A 21,380-nucleotide genomic window follows, 5' to 3' on the forward strand; every position below is an offset into this window, starting at 1 on the left:
GGGGGGGGGGGGCAAACAAAAAGACTGAATAAAGACAAAGAAAAGCCTAGAAGATAACAAGTTGGCTCTTTATACTCTCTGATAAAGTTCATGTAATGGTATTGAGGGTTTTAATAGAAAGTGTCAGGAATTTTAATGCCTGAATAGCAGTCACTAAGGGAGAATTAATGATGAAAATTTTTTTTCAATTACTTTCCTTGCCTTAGGATAATAATATATACCTTTAACACCTTTAACACAGTGAAGTCAGAACACAGCATACTCACTCCAGTTTTCCATGCAAATCATATCACGTGAAGCTTCTACAGGGTAACGTTATGTGTTCCAAGATGAACTCAGCGCTGCCTACTCAACAGCATCTCGAATCAGCTCACCCCAAACTGAACTCATCCTTCTCCCTCACCCCAACTCTCTCCACTTATGTTCCTAATAACAGTGATCTTGCAAATTCAAGCTAGGAACCTGGAGGTCATCCCTAATTCTCTCTCCTTTCAAGTCCCCCATATCATGTTACCAAGCCTTAAATCATTGCCTAAACTTCCTCCTGAATGTATCTACTGCTTTGCGTCTCCATCTTTACCACCCAAGTCTAAGTGAGACTCCATCATCTATCTATTCAACTGCTTCCTAATTGGCCTCCCCATATCAATTCTTGTCCCTCTCCAGACTAATCTTCCTGCTGCATTTTAAAACACAAATTGTGTAATACTCTTCAATGATTTTCTCTTGTCCTCAGGAGAAAGCCCAAATTTCTTTGCAATCATTTCTTACGTCTCCAGCCCTATCAGGTACCATCCTGTCCTTCAGTCTATGTTCCTCCCATCCTGAACTTCTTTCAAGTCTAAACAGTCCTTTCTCAAGTTCTGCATAAGTTGTCTCCTCACTGTGGAACAGCTTCTCATCCCCTCTGCCACAGTCCTCGCTTGATCACCTAATTCATCCTCCAGGTCTCAGGCTAATGCCATACTTCTATGCGAGAACCTTCCAATCACCCCTCAGACAGATTGGATTCCCCACTTTACAAACTCATCACACTTGAAAAACCTGCTCAACTAGTGTCTTCCCGGCTAGATGTAAACTCCAGTAGGGCAGGGGCCATGTCTCTTTCACTAAGCATTGTAGGCACTAGATAAATAAGACTGACTAGCTAAATAAATGGAAGGATAAATGGCATGCCCAAATAAACAGATTGAGCTATATTATATATAATGGGTCTCTGAAAGTAGCCTTGAGATTTTGGGATTTTTTTTTTCTTCATAATCTTATCATTTGCTTCCATACTTGAGGATTAGAATTGAAACTGTATTCAGGCCAAGCGCCAAAACTGCCCCAAAGACAAAACTAATCAGCTGCTGAGCTTTGATCTAGGCACCCAAAAGCCCAGGACCAAAGCATGAAACATGATGCCTTCTACTTCCCTAGAGCAAACTAGATTCTGTTTTTCATAAAACAAGAAACAAGAAAAACAAAAGGAGAAGGAGAGGAAGAAAAAGAGGAAGGGAAAGGGGAAGAGGAAGAGGAGGAGGATGAGGAAAGAAGAGAAAGGAGAACATTTGGCACTTACTGTGCCTTTCAGCAAAAATTGGTAAACCATTTAACCAGTCTTTATTCCCCAAAACTCCAGTGAGTCAGATAGTTGAAACGCTATGTTATAGCTGTTCTCAAATACGTTTATGAACAACTATGCCAAAAGCAATCACCGTGTCATAAGAAATATACACATCAGTGGAAAACACAGTACTAGTTTCTGAGACAACATGTGATGCAAGCCGAAAGAGTAGCAAGAGAATGAATCCATCTAAACGTGCTCATACAACCTACCACACCTCCAAACCTGGCCTAACACGTCTACTCAGCACACAATTTGGCTTGTGAAGGCTGGGCATGGGAAGAAGAAAACATAATAGAAGGGCGAAGGAAAAATGGGAAGAAAAGATAGGAAGGGAACTTTAGAGCAATTATACTCACTCACACAGCAGAAGACTGCGGGAGGTAAATCGCTGTAAGAATTGAGCTCTTCCTTGAGATTCTCCTCATCCCTGCTTCTCTACACTCACCTCTCACTCTCCGCTAGGAGCTAAACATGGCAGCATTTTCCAGAACAGGAAACAAAAGAGGAAATCCACAGGCCTAGGTTACCTCATATTCATCATAAAATCTTCATGGTTGCCTCTGTTCAGGTGCAGGTCATTGGGGTAGACCAGAAAACTCACAAACAGGATCATTAGGATCTCCATGGAATTTTTTCCTCGATCCACAAAATCACCATTAAAAACATATGGGTTGCTCACTGAGGGGAGACCATTCTGTGGAAGGAAGAAGGAGAAAAACAAGCAGTTAAAAGAATGTACTTTTAAAAGTAACGCTTTGTACTTAATGTCCATGTGGATATGGAGAAAAGAGGCTGAGTCAGTTCTTCCACTGGGAAAAATCTGCTCACTCACTCAAGCCAGTTTCACTTTCCAGGGCAGGCATCTCCTGCAAGGGACCTTGGAAGTGAAGGATTAGCTTGGGACAGGAAGACTCCAGGGGGATGGGGATTGCTCATTCTACTCACCACCACCTACTATGAGTTTTCTCTGAAAGAACCTGATATTTGTCCTATTAAAAATGGTTATTCTCGGGCTTCCCTGGTGGTGCAGTGGTTAAGAATCCGCCTGCCAATGCAGGGGACACGGGTTCGATCACTGGTCCGGGAAGATCCCACATGCCGTGGAGCAACTAAGCCCGTGTGCCACAACTACTGAGCCTGCGTTCTACAGCCCGTGAGCCACAACTACTGAGCCTGCATGCCACAACTACTGAAGCCCACACACCTAGAGCCTGTGCTCTGCAGCAAGAGAAGCCACGGCAATGAGAAGCCCACGCACCACAACAAAGAGTAGCCCCTGCTCACCGCAACTAGAGAAAGCCCGTGTGCAGTGAAAAAAGACCCAACACAGCCAAAAATAAATAAATAAAATTAATTAATTAAAAAAACAAACAAAAATTAAATAAAATAAATAAAATAAAATAAAATAAAAATGGTTACTCTCATCTCTTTCTTAGGTAGAAGAGGGAAACTTCTACCCAAGGAAGAACACTAAACTAAGAGCCAAATGTCGTTCATTCTAAGGGACCCTTATTTAACTTCTCTGGGCTGTGATTCTCTCAATTTGAAAAAAGGGAATGACACTATATTCTCCACACACACCCCCACCCCAGATCAAATGAGAGAACGGGTATGAAAGCACTCAGGAAAGTGTAAGGTACTGCCCAACTGTGAGCAGGGCTAACACACCATCAGTACACTCTGATACCATCACACCAGGTGTTACAGGCATGTGTTTTGACTTCTCACTGACCAGGGCCATATTTGTTGTTAAATATTTTGATTACCACTCCTGAGTATGAGATAATACTTTAAGATACAGTCTTAGCACAAAAAAGGACTGGGATCAGGACAAAGGTCTGGTCTTTATAGCAGCTATTCGCTCGTTTACTTCTGTACTACTAAACTCTAAGATAAAACACGTCATGCCTGGTAGGGAAATGGTTGAGTGCATTTCTATTGCATAGTAAGATAAATTCAAATGTTTAAAAAATACATTACAAAGAGAAAATTTTAAGTACTCATACATCCTAATATATGTCCTCCTTCAAAAAAGTTACCTTCAAGAAATAATGCATGTATTCTAGTTATATTAATCTTTCTCAAATGATTTTCAAATTCCTTTTTTGTTAGATTTCAAATTACATAATAAAATCTTATTACTTTATACTCACCACCTAGTATTTATATACATTTAAAAATTTTCATATCAATATGATAGAAATAGTTGAAAAAATATAATACAAGTTTTAGCAAATAACTTAGGGATTCCAGAAATCATTATGCAATGAAACATGTCCTGAAGGCAACTGGAAACAAACAAGCAAGGAGTGGTGTAGTGTTCTGGGCCAGAAGACTTATTCTCTAATTCAGCTCCACTTTTTTTTTTTTTTTTTTAACATCTTTATTGGGGTATAATTGCTTTACAATGGTGTGTTAGTTTCTGCTTTATAACAGAGTGAGTCAGTTATACATATATATATGTTCCCATATCTCTTCCCTCTTTGTCTCCCTCCCTCCCCCCCTCCCTATCCCACCCCTCCAGACAGCCACAAAGAACCGAGCCGGTTTCCCTGTGCCATGCGGCTGCTTCCCACTGGCTATCTACCTTACGTTTGTTAGTATATATATGTCCATGTCTCTCTCTCGCCCTAACACACCTCACCCTTCCCCCTCCCCATATCCTCAAGTCTGTTCTCCAGTAGGTCTGTGTCTTTATTCCTGTTTTACCCCTAGGTTCTTCATAACATTTTTTTTTCTTAAATTCCATATATATGTGTTAGCATACGGTATTTGTCCTTCTCTTTCTGACTTACTTCACTCTGTATGACAGACTCTAGATCTATCCACCTCATTACAAATAGCTCAATTTCGTTTCTTTTTATGGCTGAGTAATATTCCATTGTATATATGTGCCACATCTTCTTTATCCATTCATCCGACGACGGGCACTTAGGTTGTTTCCATCTCCGGGCTATTGTAAATAGAGCTGCAATGAACATTTTGGTACATGACTCTTTCTGAATTCTGGTTTCCTCAGGGTATATACCTAGTAGTGGGATTGCTGGGTCATATGGTAGTTCTATTTGTAGTTTTTTAAGGAACCTCCATACTGTTCTCCATAGTGGCTGAACCAATTCACATTCCCACCAGCAGTGCAAGAGTGTTCCCTTTTCTCCACACCCTCTCCAGCATTTATTGTTTCTAGATTTTTTGATGATGGCCATTCTGACTGGTGTGAGATGATATCTCATTGTAGTTTTGATTTGCATTTCTCTAATGATTAATGATGTTGAGCATTCTTTCATGTGTTTGTTGGCAGTCTGTATATCTTCTTTGGAGAAATGTCTATTTAGGTCTTCTGCCCATTTTTGGATTGGGTTGTTTATTTTTTTGTTATTGAGCTGCATGAGCTGCCTGTAAATTTTAGAGATTAATCCTTTGTCAGTTGATTCATTTGCAAATATTTTCTCCCATTCCACTTTTACTCATGTGTCTGTCCTTGGGCAAGTTATTTGATCTTTATGAACTCTAGTTTCCTCATCTGTTAAATGAGAATGATAACTTCCAAACTTATCACACAGGGCTACTTCGGAACTCAAATGAGACTGTGTGTATAAAATTTCATGAAAACCATAAAGCACCATACAAATTAAGAGATTCGTTTTATTATGGCCTCCAAGTTATTTCTATTTTTAAGATCCCATTATTTTATATCTTCTTATACATTAACTCACATAACCTTATTCATACTGGGCTTAGATAGTGTGAGCCAGTTATAAAAATACAGGCTATTGGTCATCAAAACATAAAGAAAAGGGGAATGATTCTGCATCTCTGATACACTTCCTTCCCTCAGCCTTCAGCTGGTTGGGATGAGTAAGCTGGAGAAGTCTGAGAGGTGCTGAAGGCTATAGGTTCTATTGGGATGTCCAAGACTGAAGGGGGCTCAAGGAGCAGCAGCAGAGAGCCATGGAAGAACTAGGTCTGAGAGGACATGTGGACTCCTTGATTAAGGGGAGACCCTGCCTCAGAGCACGTATGTGGTCTTGCTTGGGAGAGAGGGATCTGGATCTTACCAGAAAAAGTATAGGAGAACTTCTTTTACATCTCTGAAGCTAAAAGGATACTAATACTTGTATTTAGAGACACCTAGGAACATAGAGACTTCCTCTCACACTCTTGATGCGAGAGTAGAAAGTGTTGTGCCTCCAACTATGGAGAGGCTTAACCTAGCTTAAGCAGAAAATTAAAAATGGAAATAACCTAGTACTTAAGGGTATCCAGTAACCAGAGAGAGGCAGACCAATGAGATCTGCCAAAGTGCGATCCCCTAATGAGACAAGACCGCTGGAGGAGACAGAGGACACTTTTTTTTTTAAAGAGTACCATGAAATAAAGAACAAAAAGTTAATAATTCTTGGCATGAAAAATATGCTATTCAAATTTAAAATAGCAATAGATTGGCGCTAACTAAAAGAAAGAATGGTTGAAAAATACATTACTGACCTGAAAGAGCAAGCAGACAAAAAATCTCTCACACAGAGCAAAAGGCAAAATGATGGAAATCATGAGGAATGAGTAAGAGATTAGAGTTCAGAGCCAAGAGAACTAATGTGCCAATAATAAGCATTCCAGAATCAGGAAAAAGGAACAGATGGAGAAGAGGCAATAATTACATAAATAAGAGAGGGAATTTTCTATGGTTAAAAAGAGACTTCAGCCTGAAGTTTGAAAGAGCTCATGATTTCTATGCTCAATGAACATGTATTGATTGCTTGTTATGTACTAGATACAGTTTTAGGGTGTTAGAAACACAGAAGTAAACAATACAAAGTCCCTGCATTCAAGCAGCTTGCATTTAGAGAATCTAACACCCACATGCCCCATAGAGGAAAATACTCAAGACAATATTCTAACCAAATAATAGCAGTAACAATAAAAAGTCCTTAAGCCAGGGAAAGACTAAGAGGAAAGAATACAGATGTGAACAATGAACCTTGCAATATATAATTAAATATAAATCAATAGCAATAATATGGAAATTGTGTTTAAGTACAAAGCAAGGATTCAAGAAATAGAAGAAACATACTATGAAGGAAATCTAATAATGGTCAAGAACTAAAAATATGGCATGAACAATAGCTAAGGATTTGCAGGAGAGGTGAAGGGAGAAAAGTAAAATTCTCTACAAATCTCATCTGAATGGGAGATGTACATGGAAAATGTGAAAACAAATACATTTGTCTTACTGGAGGAGAGAGAGGCTAATGGTGGAGGAATAAAGTTATAGCTATTTGAGAAGTATACATACATACATCATTTATTAGAAATGTCAGGAATGGGAAGACAATGACTAATGAATGGAAAAGCACCGTAAAAGTGCCAAAGAAAACAATAATTTAAAAAACTTCACCAAAACAGCAAAAAGAAAGGAAAAAAGGATGAAACAAAGAGAAATAAATAGTAAACAAAGTAGAATAGAAGGACATTTTTCAAAAATATGTGTTGTTATACTAAATGTGAGTGGGTTAAATTCTACCATTAACATACCGAGACTACCAGACTACATTAAAACACAAAACTCAGGTATGTATAGTTTGTGAGAAATACACATGAAAAAAATAAAGGGAGACTGAAAACAAGGTAAATGCAACAAAGAAAAAGCAAAAATGCAAATATTAATATTAGAGTGGAATTTTTAATATTAAAAGTGCTAAACATGATAAAGCAACATTATATCATAATAACAGGCACTTTATAAAGAAGATACAATTCATAAACTTGTATTCAATAAACAAAAGAACAAGTTTTTGCTTTGTATATTTAGCTACTATAAATGCAAGAAGATTTTTTAAAAAATACAAACATAGTAAATCATTCAGATCAAATTATTGGTTTAAAATAATGTCCACAAATTATTTGACATTCCCTTTAAAAGGTGAAGCCTAATTTACCATTCCTTGAATGTGGGCTGGACTTAGTGATTTGCTTTTAAGAAAGGAATAAGAAAAAGCAGAACTGATGGTGTGCAACTTTGGAGACTAAGTCATAAAAGATACTGCAGCCTCCTATCTGATCTCTCTCTTGGATCACTCACTCTGGGGAAAGCTAGCTGCTATGTCATGAGAACACTCAGGTACCCTGTGGAGAGGCCCATGTGGCTTTTTTGTCAACAGCCAGCAAGGAACTGAAATGCTGTGCCATGTGAGTCAGCAATCTTGGAAATGGGTCTGCCAACCCCAGTCAACCTTACAAATGACTGCAGCCCTGGCCAAGAGTGTGATTGCTAGCTCATGAGAGACCTTAAGCCAGAACCACCCAGCTCAACTGCACTCAAATTTCTGAACCATAGAAACTGTGAGATACTAAATGTTTGCAGTTTTAAGCCACTAAGTACTGGGGTAATTTATTACACAGAAATATACAATATACATATTTAGAAAGATACAGATGGAAAAAACTGAATATACAGCTTACCCTTGAACTGCAAGTGTCCATTTATATGCAGATATTTTTCAATAGTAAATACTGCAGTACTTGAGAACCTGCTGCATAGCACAGGGAACGCCACTTCGCTGTACAGTAGAAACTAACACAACACTGCAAAACAACTATACCCCAATAAAAAATAAATAAATAAATTTCATTATATAATAGGTAAAAAAATAAAACACTACAGTACTACATGGTCCGTGGTTGGTTGAACCTGTGGACAGAGGAACTGCGGATGAAGAGGGCCGACAATAAGTTATTCGTGGATTAACTCTTGCATTGTTCAAGGGTCAACTGTATAACTAATTAACTTAATAGATAGATATATGAAGAACTTTGCATCCTATGAATAGAGAATACAATTAATTTTTCATTTGTCCACAGAGGCTTCATGAGAATCAATCATATACTTGATTTCAAAGAAATCCTTAACAAATTCAAAATAAGAAACATTTAATAGAACACATTCTCATATCATAATCCAATAAAATCTGAAGTAAATAAAAATATGATTCAAAAAATTCCAGCTTCTTGAATTAAGATCCTTGGAAATTAAAAATTGTAGTCTTAATAACCATTGGATCAAAGAGGAAATTAATAGCAATATTATAAGTTCAACAGAAGGCTCAGTTAAAACTAAAATTAGAAAAGATGCATTGCCTTAAATGCCTTCATTATTAAAGAAGATGCACGTGAAAGACTGTATTCATCTTAAGACATCAGAAAAATAAAAATAAAACCAATCAAATAAAGATAAAAGCTGAAATTAATGAAATGGAAAACAAAAAAATGAAAGCTATATAATCCAAAGGGTGATTCTTTGAAAGAACAAATTGATAAAATTGATGATAAAACTCATCATGAGCCTGATTGAGGATAAGTGAAAAAACAGAATAAATGTAAGATTAAAGATTGGAAAAAAGACAAAGATATACAGAAGTAAATTTTAAAACTATATATATATATATATATATATATATATATATATATATATATATATATAGAGAGAGAGAGAGAGAGAGAGAGAGAACATAATATTGGCATCTGTGGCAATGTACTTTGACAATCTAGAGAAATGGAGGATTTTCTTGAAAATTAGAAGCTACCAAAACTGATTCAAAAGAAGTAGAAAACTTCAAAAGTGCATTGGTTGCATGTTGCTTTATAGCAGAGCTCTATCTCAATTTTCAAGAGAAAATAGTTTTAATGTTACTTAAACCAGTGATTCCCATCCTTGGCTGCACATTAGAATCATATGGAGACTCCTAGGTGTCCATCAGAATCTCTGGGAGTGGGACTCAGTTATCAGTAGTTTTTTTTCCCCATTTCCTTGGGTGATTATAATGTATAGCCAAGTTTGAGAACAAGGGATTTAAGTTCCAAACCATACAAAATGATGTAAATCTCTCCAATTTATTTCATAAGATCAATAAAACCTTAATATCAAAATTTGAGAAAAGCAACAATGTTTGAGAAAATATGTAAACGTATTTTCCACTGGAACGACCAATTTTCTGTTAGTAGAACTCATCCCCAGTTAAACCAAACTTTATAGGTATTTCACCTCTACTATGAGCAGTGAATACCGAATTTCTTTAGTCAAACCTAATTTAAGCCCCTAATAGTAAGGGTCAGCTAAGCCATCCACCTTACATGGCATGCTTGACACCCAATAAGTTTTAACCTTTTCAAAAAATCACACGTCTTCAAAAGATTGATTTGTGATAATGAAGCTCATTCAATAGAAAATGTTACTGTCTGTGAAAGTGATTCTAAAAGGAGTCCTAAATATATACTGAACTTCTGTAAGTGTTGAGCCTCTGAAGGCAAAGGCAAGACTTATTTGGATGTATAAGAACTGCACTGTTGAGCCAGGACTAGTTGTATTACTCTATATAGTCTGAGTTCAAATACGTTTTAGTCTTAGAATAATAAGAGAATTGGAAAACAGATAAAAAGAATAGCTAAGTCTCCTGGGACATGGGTCTCTAGGATATTTAGGCTTCTAGCTACGCTACTGAGATTTCTCTGGATTTTCTTCAAAGAAGCAAACACTGCTGCTGAGGGAACCCATCCTTCACTCAGTTCCAGTAAACCAAACTCTCTGGCTTATTCTGCAGCTGATATACAACAAACCATCTATGACATGGTGATCAAGTTGACAAATATAGAAAACCTGGGGTAACTACAACTCTGAACAGCATTAGATGACCTTCAGGGGGAAAAAAATAGCAGATCACAATTAATTAACTTGAGTAGAGATAAGGAGACCTATTTCCCACTGAAGTATTTTACATAAGACATCTAGAAGTTATCACAATTTTGGGGAGGCATTTTCCCGAGGCACATCAAACAATAACCTCTGGACCTCAACTCCACGTTATTTTAATTTTTATTTCTTTTGCAAACTCTATTTTAGATATCTGTTCTGATTATAACACACTGCCTTAATCTCAAAAGGTAAAGAATTGACTACTGTGGCAGTGGGAAGCATATCAGCAATAGAGAAAAAAGAAAATATTTAATGACCTTCACAGCCAGAAAATTTGGGGCATAGCGGGGTGGGGTGGAGGATGGTGGAGAGAGAGAAAGAAAAGGAAAACAGGGCTGCGTGGCTTCCATGGACAGCATCAGTATGACACCCACAGGGGTGAGAGGTAATTAGCTTCTCTCTGTCCATGTGCAGCTCTTTTTCAACTGTAGGAGGTTTCCACACACAGCATTAATTTAACAAACTAACTTGCCAATACTTGGTCTAAAATTTCAATCTTTCTGGTCAGTGAGGAAAAGGCTCTGAACGAAGTATTCCAAATTGGTCACCCTAATTAAGCAAGAGTGGCTGATTAAAATTAACCTTTCCAGAAAATAAAGTCTAAAAATATGACCTAACTAATGCCATGTAAATTGCTTCACTTGATATTTGAAGCCGTATAAAGTTGGCATGCCCTTTTAGGAAAGGTGTGCCATGGTTAACCGTGTGGAACCCAGAGGAAAGAATTCCCTTCAAACCCAGATAGGATTGTGAGCTGAAACTGTCTAGCTTAGTCTTAAGGTGCTAAATGATAGAATTTGTAAGGAAAACCAAATATTAAAGAAACCAAAAATGTCAAAACAATCAAAAACGATCACTGGTACGGATTCCAGCATTTATTGCAGCACACCACAAAAAGGGTGTGGGAATACAATCTTTTCTGATCCTTCAGAACTTTCCTTCATGATTTAGGCACTTACTAAATTACTAAAACTCTTTGAAGGGATTGTCTTAAATGTCACCTCCTCCAGGAAGTCTCCCACGACTTAGATACCCCTCCAGTGTGCTCCCTTGGAAACTCGTTTACCCCAGTTATAACATGTCTCACCCTGAACTGTCTTGTCTTTTCATTAGTTGACCTACGCCACTAAACTGTGATATCTTTGGGGCCAAAAACAGTTCCATACTCTTTCATCGCTGGGCTCTCAATCTCCACTTCCTGAACACCGTCATTGGTTAACACTCAAAATATTTCTTGCTTTCATGTGAATGCTATAATTTTACCTTTAGTCCTTTTTATAGTACTTCTTACCACCCACCTCCTCCTGTTCAATCTTTACATTAGCACCTTCCAGTTTTATATATTCCATTTAGTTTTGCCAATGGAATTAAAGAAACATTCTCTTTTTGCATCTATCTACTCCAGAGTCCCTTCCCTGATCGCACCTTAATATCATCAACTACCTCTTGAGAAATTTTCTAATTGCCTAGGAAGTCACTTTTCCCATTTAATTTACTCAACTATTTTCCCTTTTTTGTATTTTCCAAGACCTCTAGAAAAATAATTATCAGATTTTCTGTTGTGGCTGTTCCCCACATACCTCCACCCCCTCCTCCTTCCTCAGATTGTAATTGTCAAAAATAGCAGGACTGTACTTCTGCACATTTATATGGTGCTATGTAGACTTAAACAAATCTCATTCCTCAAACTGCATAAATAAACTCCCTTTTGCCTTCAACTCATTCAGAAAGACTTCCCTCTGGAAATCTGGGCCTCCCTTCGGGATGGTGCTAGACTCCTGACTCCTGCAGCCCTCTGGAAGGAAAGGACCCACTCTTCCACAGGATGGGGACCTCAGGGTCAGGAGTTGGGGTGGGTCCACTTGCTCTTTACAGCCACCAACAGACTAACACTTTGCCAGCCTCTCCTCCCAGGCTCATGAGCTCTGACTAAACGTCCTTCCTCTGCATCTCATCTCTCAGTCCTGTGGCCAACCCACTTAACACACCTGCTTTCCACTTGCTTGACCTCCTCATCCCTAATATTCTCTTTCACTCACGTCAGCCACCCACATTCTGAATTCCACCTTGGACTCACTCATCCCCTAGGACTACTCCCCTTGCAACTTCCCAGCCATCCTGCTTCCTGGGCCTCCTGCCCTGACCTCAGAGAGCATGGCAATCCTTCATTCCACCCATTTCTCCCAGTTGGTTGCCATCCTGGCCTCTCTTCCTTCCCTGCCCAGACTGGATTCTGTAGCTGATCTCCAGAATTGCCCTGTTTACCAGAACCCTCAGTTCCCTGCCGGCAAACCTTTGGCTGGACTTCCTGACACCAACTCACTACCTGGATGGCCTTCTATTTCTCCTGACCCCACTCTCTGGCTACCAGGCCCTAGACCTTTGCTTAGGCCTCCTGCAGTCTCAACCGAATCTCTTCCTAAGTGCTGGCTCCATTCATCCACTCCTGGTTTGGCTTCCTCCATTCCCTTCCAAGCTCGCATTCTGAATGAATGAAATGAAAACCTTGTATTTCTGTTATAATTTAGTACTTTTAAAAATGCTTTTGGATATTTATGTTATTTTATTCACAAGACAACCTCTTATGGGGTGGAAGCTCAAGAATACTGCAGCCAAAGAAGAACTAAATAGACATTTATCCAAAAGACATACAGATGGCCAACAGGCACAAGAAAAGATGCTCAACATCGCTAATTATTAGAGAAGTGCAAGTCAAAACTACAATGAGGTATCACCTCACACCAGTCAGAATGGCCATCATCAAAAAGCCTACAAATAATAAATGCTGGAGAGGGTGTGGAGAAAAGGGAACCCTCCTACACTGTTGGTGGGAATGTAAATTAGTGTAAATCAGCCACTATGGAGAACGTATGAAGGTTCCTTAAAAAGTTAAAAATAGGGACTTCCCAGGTGGCACAGTGGTTAAGAACCCGCCTGCCAATGCAGGGGACATGGGTTTGAGCCCTGCTCTGGGAAGATCCCACATGCCACAGAGCAATGAAGCCCATGCACCACAACTACTGAAGTCCACGTGCCTAGAGCCCGTGCTCCATAACAAGAGAAGCCACCGCAATGAGAAGTCCGCACACTGCAATGAAGAGTAGCCCCCGCTCGCCACAACTAGAGAAAGCCTGCACGCAGCAATGGAGACCCAACACAGCCAAAAAAAAAAAAGTTAAAAATATGGTAACCATATGATCCAGCAATCCCACTCCTGGGCATATATCCGAAAAAGACAAAAACTCTAATTTGAAAAGATATGTGCACCCCAATGTTCATAGCATCACTATTCACAATAGCCAAGATATGGAAGTAACCTAAGTGTCCATCGACAGATGAATGGATAAAGAAGATGTGGTATATATATATATACACACACACACACACACACAATGGAATATTACTCAGCCATAGAAAAAGAAATAATGCCATTTGCAGCAATATGGATGGACCTAGAGATTATCATACTAAGTGAAGTAAGTCAGAAAGAGAAAGACAAATACCATATGATATCACTTATATGTGGAATCTAAAAAATAATATAAATGAACTTGTTTACAAAACAGAGCCAGGCTCACAGACATAGAAAACAAAATTATGGTTACCAAAGGGGAAAGTGGGGGGGAGAGATAAGTTAGGAGTATGGGATCAACAGATACACACTACTATATATAAAATAGGTAAATAAAAAGGATTTACTGTATAGCATAGTTTCAGGTGTACAGGAAAGTGATTCGGATATCCAAATCACTTTCCTGTACACCTGAAACTAACACAATATTGGAAATCAACTATATGTCAATACTATTTAAAAAGAAGAAAAAAGAGGGCTTCCCTGGTGGCGCAGTGGTTGGGGGTCCGCCTGCCGATGCAGGGGACACGGGTTCGTGCCCTGGTCCGGGAAGATTCCACATGCCACGGAGCGGCTGGGCCCGTGAGCCATGGCCACTGAGTCTGCGTGTCTGGAGCCTGTGCTCCGCAAGGGAGAGGCCACAACAGTGAGAGGCCCGTGTACCGCCAAAAAAAGAAGAAAAAAAGAAAAAAGAATATTGCAGCCAAAAAAGAAATTAAGGGTCATGGAGGTTATGTGGCTTACTCAAGCTCTCACAGTCCCCAAAGAGTAAAATTGATTTCCCATCATAATAATCAGAATATATTCTCTTTCAGGCCATCTGAGACGCATATGCTGTGCCCAATTATTCAACACGCTAGTTGTGGGGATGATGTGTTAATCAAAAAGAGAGACAAAGGGGTACAACTGCGAAGGCAGAGGTCACCTCAGGATCAATTTTCTATATGCAATCATCCCAGAAGCAAACATTTAGGTTGCAACTGCTGGCTCAGAGAAAGAAATGAATCCAATCAAAGAGATGCAGAGAAACTCCATGCTGGCCAAGCTGCTTTGTGCCCTCTGTGTGGGCTCCCTCAAACAAAACCCAACCAACAGGGCTTCCCTGGTGGCGCAGTGGTTGAGAGTCCGCCTGCCTGTGCAGGGGACACGGGTTCGTGCCCCGGTCCGGGAAGATCCCACATGCCGCAGAGCGGCTGGGCCCGTGAGCCATGGCCGCTGAGCCTGCGCGTCCAGAGCCTGTTCTCCGCAACGGGAGGGGCCCCAACAGTGAGAGGCCCGTGTACCGCAAAAAAAAAAAAAAAAAGAAAGAAAACCCAACCAACAAAGAGGAAGAGCAGCTGAGCCTGGCAATGATGAATCAGGGTGGAGAAGAGAAGAGCAGCTTGGAACTTGCTATGGAGGACTCCTTTCATGCACCATTAGTGCACAACAGAGGAGAAGTCTGCTGTGGCATGCTCACTTCTGAACCAAATAACAAGAAAATAAAACAGACTGTTTCCCTCCCCTTCGTCTGCCATCTAGACATTTGTCATGTAATAAAGAACATAAATACAATCAGGTACAAATCCTAATGGATCTACAGATAACAATAATATTAAACAAAGACCCAAATTAAATCTTCAAAATTTTTTTGTGAAACGTGTGAAAAAAACCAAATCTTTCAACTTCTTGGATAAAAACTGTCCTATTATATCTGTATTTGTACCTATCCCTAATAAAACTAATATTGTTATTTGTCCTAGGACTGCCTTCCCCCAACAAAAATATAAATATTTAGCAAAGTAATCATTTACCTTAGAGTAGATCAAAAAAAGATCATCCAGTTTCCCATGCAAATCACCTGGAAATGAAATGAAAAATCGCTATTCAGTAGGAACAAGAATTTAAAAACTGAAAAGACAATAACTAATTTGAAAAGATACGTAACAGAATTTAAAAACTGAAATGCTACTGATATACTCCAAGTGTTTTCGGGACATCGGGTTTTTACGCTATGATAATATTAATTCAACAGACAATTTGTTTCCATAGCACTCTATGGAAACTTTGTCCCCTTTCCTATAGGGGACAGCATCCAATGTGGCAATTACCTATTCACGCCTGCCATTTATGCTGTTCTTAGCTCACTCTGTGCCAAGTGCTAGACTAAGGGTTTTCGTGAATTATCTTGTTCAATCCTTACAACCACTCTATGAGATGGGTATTGTTTTCATCATACTCATTTTACGAATGAGGCTCGGAGTAGTTAAGTAACTTATGCAATGTAGAGGAATAACTGAGGACATGGAAAGGAGACGTGACCCATAAGCCAGAACCCCTTGGCAAACCGAGGGCTGGCGGATAGGCCAGAACCCCTTGGCAAACCGAGGGCTGGCGAATGGGCCAGAACCCCTCGGCAAACCGAGGGCTGGCAAATAAGCCAGAACTGCAGGCAGTCCTGGATACTTTGGGCACTGATCCATGAAATGACCTCAGTATAATCAGAATGATGGGAACACAAGGAGATGTCCTTGTGCTGCTTGTGAGCTCAGGGATAAAGCACGGCATGTCTTCAAGAAAGCCCATTGTTGCTTGTCTAATCAATAAAAGCATATGTTGCTGCTTTGGCATTTCTGAAATGATAAAATTCTAAGTCTTAAGATGTAAACATAGATAATGCTTAAATAAAAGCCACCACTGCAGGACAGACGGCGCTGTATTGCCTGAGCGAGCAGCAGCCCTCTACTACTGTGCTTCTGCACAATTCATCTCGTGTGATGAGCTTACTTTCAGCCCTGACATAAAAAACTACAACATGCAAAGTTGCCCAGCTACCAAGTAGCAGAGCTGGAATTCAAACTCAACTTTATCTCTCTTCAAAAGTGAAGCTCTGGGCTTCCCTGGTGGCACAGCGGTTGAGAGTCCGCCTGCCGATGCAGGGGACACGGGTTCGTGCCCCAGACCGGGAGGATCCCACATGCCACGGAGCGGCTGGGCCCGTGAGCCATGGCCACTGGGCCTGCGCGTCCGGAGCCTGTGCTCCGCAACGGGAGAGGCCACAACAGTGAAAGGCCCGCATACCACAAAAAAAAACACACACAAAAAACTGAAGCTCTTAGTGATTGCTCTGTACTATCTACACTGTAATCTCTAGGAGAACAGCAGTATCATCTATCTTGGCATTATAACCCCAAATGCCTCCCATAGTACCTGCTGCATAGTAGGCACTCAATAATTAAGTTGAATTGCTAAATGCAAAGGTTTTTAAAGCCACATTTTCAAAAATATGCTCCAGCAGTAGCATCTGAAACTTAAAAATTTTGAGTAGATAGTTGACATTCTCTTGATGAGACTATTAGAGAAAACAAAAATGAAAGCATGGCTTTATAAAACTCAGCCACCTAAGGGAAACCATATAAATAGATGAAGCCATTAATTTAAAAACAAGAGTAAATATGTGAATATTCAAAAGCCCTATTTGGATAACTATTTCTAGGTAAATATTTGACTTTCATAACCTCTGATCATAAATTTTTATTTCTTGTATCCAACTTAATTACCAAATATAATTTAATTTAGGAATACTTTTCCTCAGTTTGCTTAAAATGCTACAACCAAAATTAACCAAATATATACAAGAGATGACTCCAATTATAATGGGAATAATAAAATTAAAATCCTACATCACCAGACTTATTTATAAAATGACTACAATATTAAGACCATATTAATACTACTGTATACTTAAATCTCATTGCTCTCACTCCAAATCTAAGGAAATAAAAATGGAAGGACTTTACTTATCAGTTAAATATATATTTTTAATTATTTTGTTTTCCTAATTTTCTTCAGGATACTCCAATAAAGATGGTTAAAAAAAAACCCAAAAAAACAACTTTAGCTAAGAAAATATGAGCTCATTCACTCAGCAGCTACATTATGCTGCTTTAAAGGAGAGGCACCTATGTACCCCATTGAGAATAAAGGTGCCTTTCTGGCTGACAGAGCAGAGGCATGTATATGTTTGCCAAATCTGTGTGTGGTTAGTGCTTCTGAGGCCACATCAGAAAAATATGAGTTCTGATGGCAGGGAGGAATTTCTGAGAGGGAGACAAGCATAATAATAAAAATGCTGTGAGTCAGGTATTCTGTAGAATTTGTTTAATTGGGAGCTTTAGAATATCTGCAATGCCTTAATGGACAAAGTATTTCACTTCATATCAATAAAACAAGCTACTATTAGCAACTTTGGTTCCAGTTAAAAAAAAAGCAAAAAACAAAAAACCCCAAAGATTTGGGTAGTCAGAACTGTTGCAGCTGGTATGCTAATAAATGAATTGGTTTCAGCATATTAAGAGTTGAGGCTATACAAATATTTTTATTTTCATTTTTTCATAAGCTGCTTTATTATTTTTTAATTAATTAATTAATTAGGCTGCTCCAGGTCTTAGTTGCGGCACGTGGGATCTTCGTTGCCGCGTGTGGGATCTTCCTTGCAGCATGCAGGGTCTCTAGTTGCGGCATGCAAACTCTTAGTTGAGGCATGTGGGACCTAGTTCCCTGACCAGGGATCAAACCTGGGCCCCCTGCATTGGGAGCACTTAGCCACTGGACCACCAGGGAACTCCCTAAAAATATTTTTAACTTCTAGTTGGACAGCAAGAGATAAAACACAATGTATCATGGAAAGACAGCCACAGAAAGATATTTCCACTGCATACAAAAACATAAGTGCATAACTGGTTATCATTTACAACATAAACTAAAACACCTACTATATTTCATGCACGTTGAGAACTATGTAGCATGTTTAGATGTGCATGTAAAAAAATGCATCTGGAAATTAAAATAATGGTAAAGGTTCATCATAATTTCTCCCCCTTTCCTAATACTGTCTTAAACAGAGGATGTTTATGAAAATATGGCCCTGATTTTAAATTTTATTTTAAATGATGACCAAATTTTTCTAAGTTCAATGGGGCTATTAAAGACAGAAAATAATAATTCCTATGCTATGGGAACCTACGGGCCTTGGTTTTTCCTTCTATCAATGGTGCTACATGGAAAAAGTCTGGAAATAAATGCCCTGCCAAGATGTGGGTACCTTTAAAATAATGGAACTGTCCAATCAATCCATTCCCTGGTCCTTGTCTCATGATGGAAAATGAAACATCAGTCAGAGCAGTGCATGATGGGAGTTGGGATAGCAGATACGGAGTTGGCTCTAACCTGGGATGCAGAGGATCTGATTTTTAATTCTGACTCTGCCACTAACCAGCTGAGTAAGCTGAGGTGGAGAGAGGGGGACAAGTTACTACATAGAAATGCATGGAAGGCAATACACTTTTCTCTCTGGGCCTCAATTTCATCCGTAAGAGCAAGGGATAGACTAGATGGTCTCTGTAAGAACCACTCAGTTATTACACTGCATGATTCCAGGACTTACATGCCCTCTAATTAATTCGTGTCTTCTTCCAGATCCTTTTATGCAAAGCTAAGTCTGCAATGGCAACTGGAGGTATACTGGAAACATATGGGAGCAGATCACACTCTCTGTTTGGCCTATTATATACACTCTGAGAGCAAACCTCGCCTTGGCTCCAGAGGCTTCATGGGTTGGCATCGCTTCCTGAGCCTCATGACCCAAAATTCTTTATCTCCATGAAAAGTAAGAGCTGATGAGGCCTTGAATAAAAGGTCCCCACTGCTGAGATGCATCATCTGGAAGGCAGAGATGTGGTGGCCTGATTAGGTTGGAATTGAACCATTAAGGACTCTTCAAAAGCCTGAGTCAGGACATGTCATGGAGCATGTACTGCTACATCAAGTCCCTGTCACCACTATCAGATGGTAGAATGGAAATAGTTTAATTAGATTGTCAAATCCATTCTACCTGCCAGAGTAAAAGAAACATGGGCTAAAAATTGATTTGGAAAATAACAATCACTGTTTTGTAAACTAAAGGCTTAATTAGAAGTTAAGGGAATTGCTGTTCCTTCCACGCACTCCATTCTCAGTCAGTTGCAAGCATGCTGAGCACCAACTGTGTTGAATTTCAATGTGTACTGCTTCTTGAAGCAATATCCTGTCAGACTGGCCTATATGATAACAAAATCTCAGCTCTTGTTATTTAGAAGAACAAGGAACAGATTTCTGGGACATTCCCACTCTTCTAAAAGCTGCAGAGACCAGTTGGAAAAATCTAAAACAGCAGCCGAGGGCAGAGAAGAATTTAGTCTCCACCCTGCCTTGGGCTTTTCTCTTCCCAGCATAAATGGCATGCAGAGGCCCACCTAGAAAAAGCTACATTGAACGAAGATAATGAGAGCCACAGGGAGGGCAAAGAACACTTATTCCACCCATGGGTGGTTTTCTGTATTAAAATGCTGCCTGCCTGTATAAAAAGCTATGAGTTCTTTAATTTCTCACATAATTAATTCCTGCCAGCTGGTATGCAAAACAAAGACAAGATAGGAAACAGTACTATCATGATAGAAAACTCTATATTAACACTTTTCCCTTAACACAGTCCAATTTACACAGTTTTCAAGTTAGGCCAATGATGTAGAACCAAGAGGCTCCTAAATATTAATTTGGCAGCACTGCTCTGAAACTTACCACAGATTGTTATCTCTTTGGAGGGAGAAGTTTTTATGTGAGTGAAATTCGGCATTTGCTGCAGGAGCTTCTTGGTTTCAAATAGCACCTCTAAGACATAATAAGCATGAAGTATCTGTGAGGGCGAAGGAGAGGAAATAGATATAATGAACTAGGAGAAAAGGCATGAGTGTGTAGAAAGCAATATAGGTGGAACATATGAGCACGTTTCAGGTAGCTGTAGTTCATGACAATCTCTAAATTATTTTTAAATAGATTATCCTAGCCCAATATCTGGCACATAATAAGCCCTCACTAGAGATGTGTAAGTTGAATGAATGAATGGTTCCTAGGACGTCTATATTCTCATGTTCTTAATTGACATCACCCATTCACAGAACATTTCTTATTATTCTTGGTCCTTAGAGCCCAAGAGAGGTGACAAGAAAAAAAGGAGACTCCCTTGCCCTAAGGAAATGTGCAGTCAAAAAAGTAAAGAAAAGAGAAGGAGGGAAAAGAGAGAGAAGTAGAAAGGAAGAGAGAAGCAGAGGGAGATTGTTCAAGAAGAGCTGCTTTGCATTTGCTTGCGACCTCCTGCCCCGGGGCTGGGAATTAGATGGGGGTACTGGGTTAGGAGGTCTCACAAGGCAGCCAGACAGGCCCAAGGGACTCCTGAGCCAGGTGTCCTAGGTGTGGCTCAATATTTGGTGCACAGACATGAGTTTACAGGACAGCAAGCACACTTATATACAAGTGTAAGTATAAAACATATTGCCAACTCAATAAACCATTCAGATTAGCTCCTATCATGACTATTCATTCCTTGATCGCCTCCAGTTACAGTGTTAATGACAGCATTGTTTTGGACAGATTTACTGGATTTTCTCTTCCAGGCTTTTCTGTTTGTTTGTTTTTAAATACAGTGTGTTGTTCTCTCTTTTTTTAAATTATGAACTATTCCAAATACATAATTCAAAAAGTGATGTAGCTGATACAAATTTAACAGATGCTAACACCACTTTCTAGTCAGGAGTATCTGCGCCTGTACTGTCCAATGCAGTAGACACTGGTCACATGGGGCTATTGACCACTTG

At 39.4% G+C, this 21,380-nt stretch overlaps 1 protein-coding gene across 1 annotated transcript in view; it reads right to left on the reverse strand.

Moving 5' to 3' along the window:
- Positions 1 to 21,380, reverse strand: part of PPEF1 (protein phosphatase with EF-hand domain 1) — a gene marked incomplete at its 3' end in the record, with an annotated part of 145,810 nt that overhangs the window by 28,828 nt on the left and 95,602 nt on the right. Inside the window, exons 7-9 of the mRNA XM_007467404.1 lie at positions 20,308 to 20,422; positions 15,504 to 15,550; positions 2,140 to 2,306 (exon numbers count right to left, since the gene is read on the reverse strand). Of these exons, the coding sequence (XP_007467466.1) occupies positions 2,140 to 2,306; positions 15,504 to 15,550; positions 20,308 to 20,422 (329 nt within the window). The remainder of the gene's footprint in view (positions 1 to 2,139; positions 2,307 to 15,503; positions 15,551 to 20,307; positions 20,423 to 21,380) is intronic.

Source organism: Lipotes vexillifer, unplaced genomic scaffold (assembly GCF_000442215.2).
Source record: "Lipotes vexillifer unplaced genomic scaffold, Lipotes_vexillifer_v1.1 scaffold318, whole genome shotgun sequence".
In the NCBI taxonomy this organism is placed as follows: domain Eukaryota; kingdom Metazoa; phylum Chordata; class Mammalia; order Artiodactyla; family Lipotidae; genus Lipotes; species Lipotes vexillifer.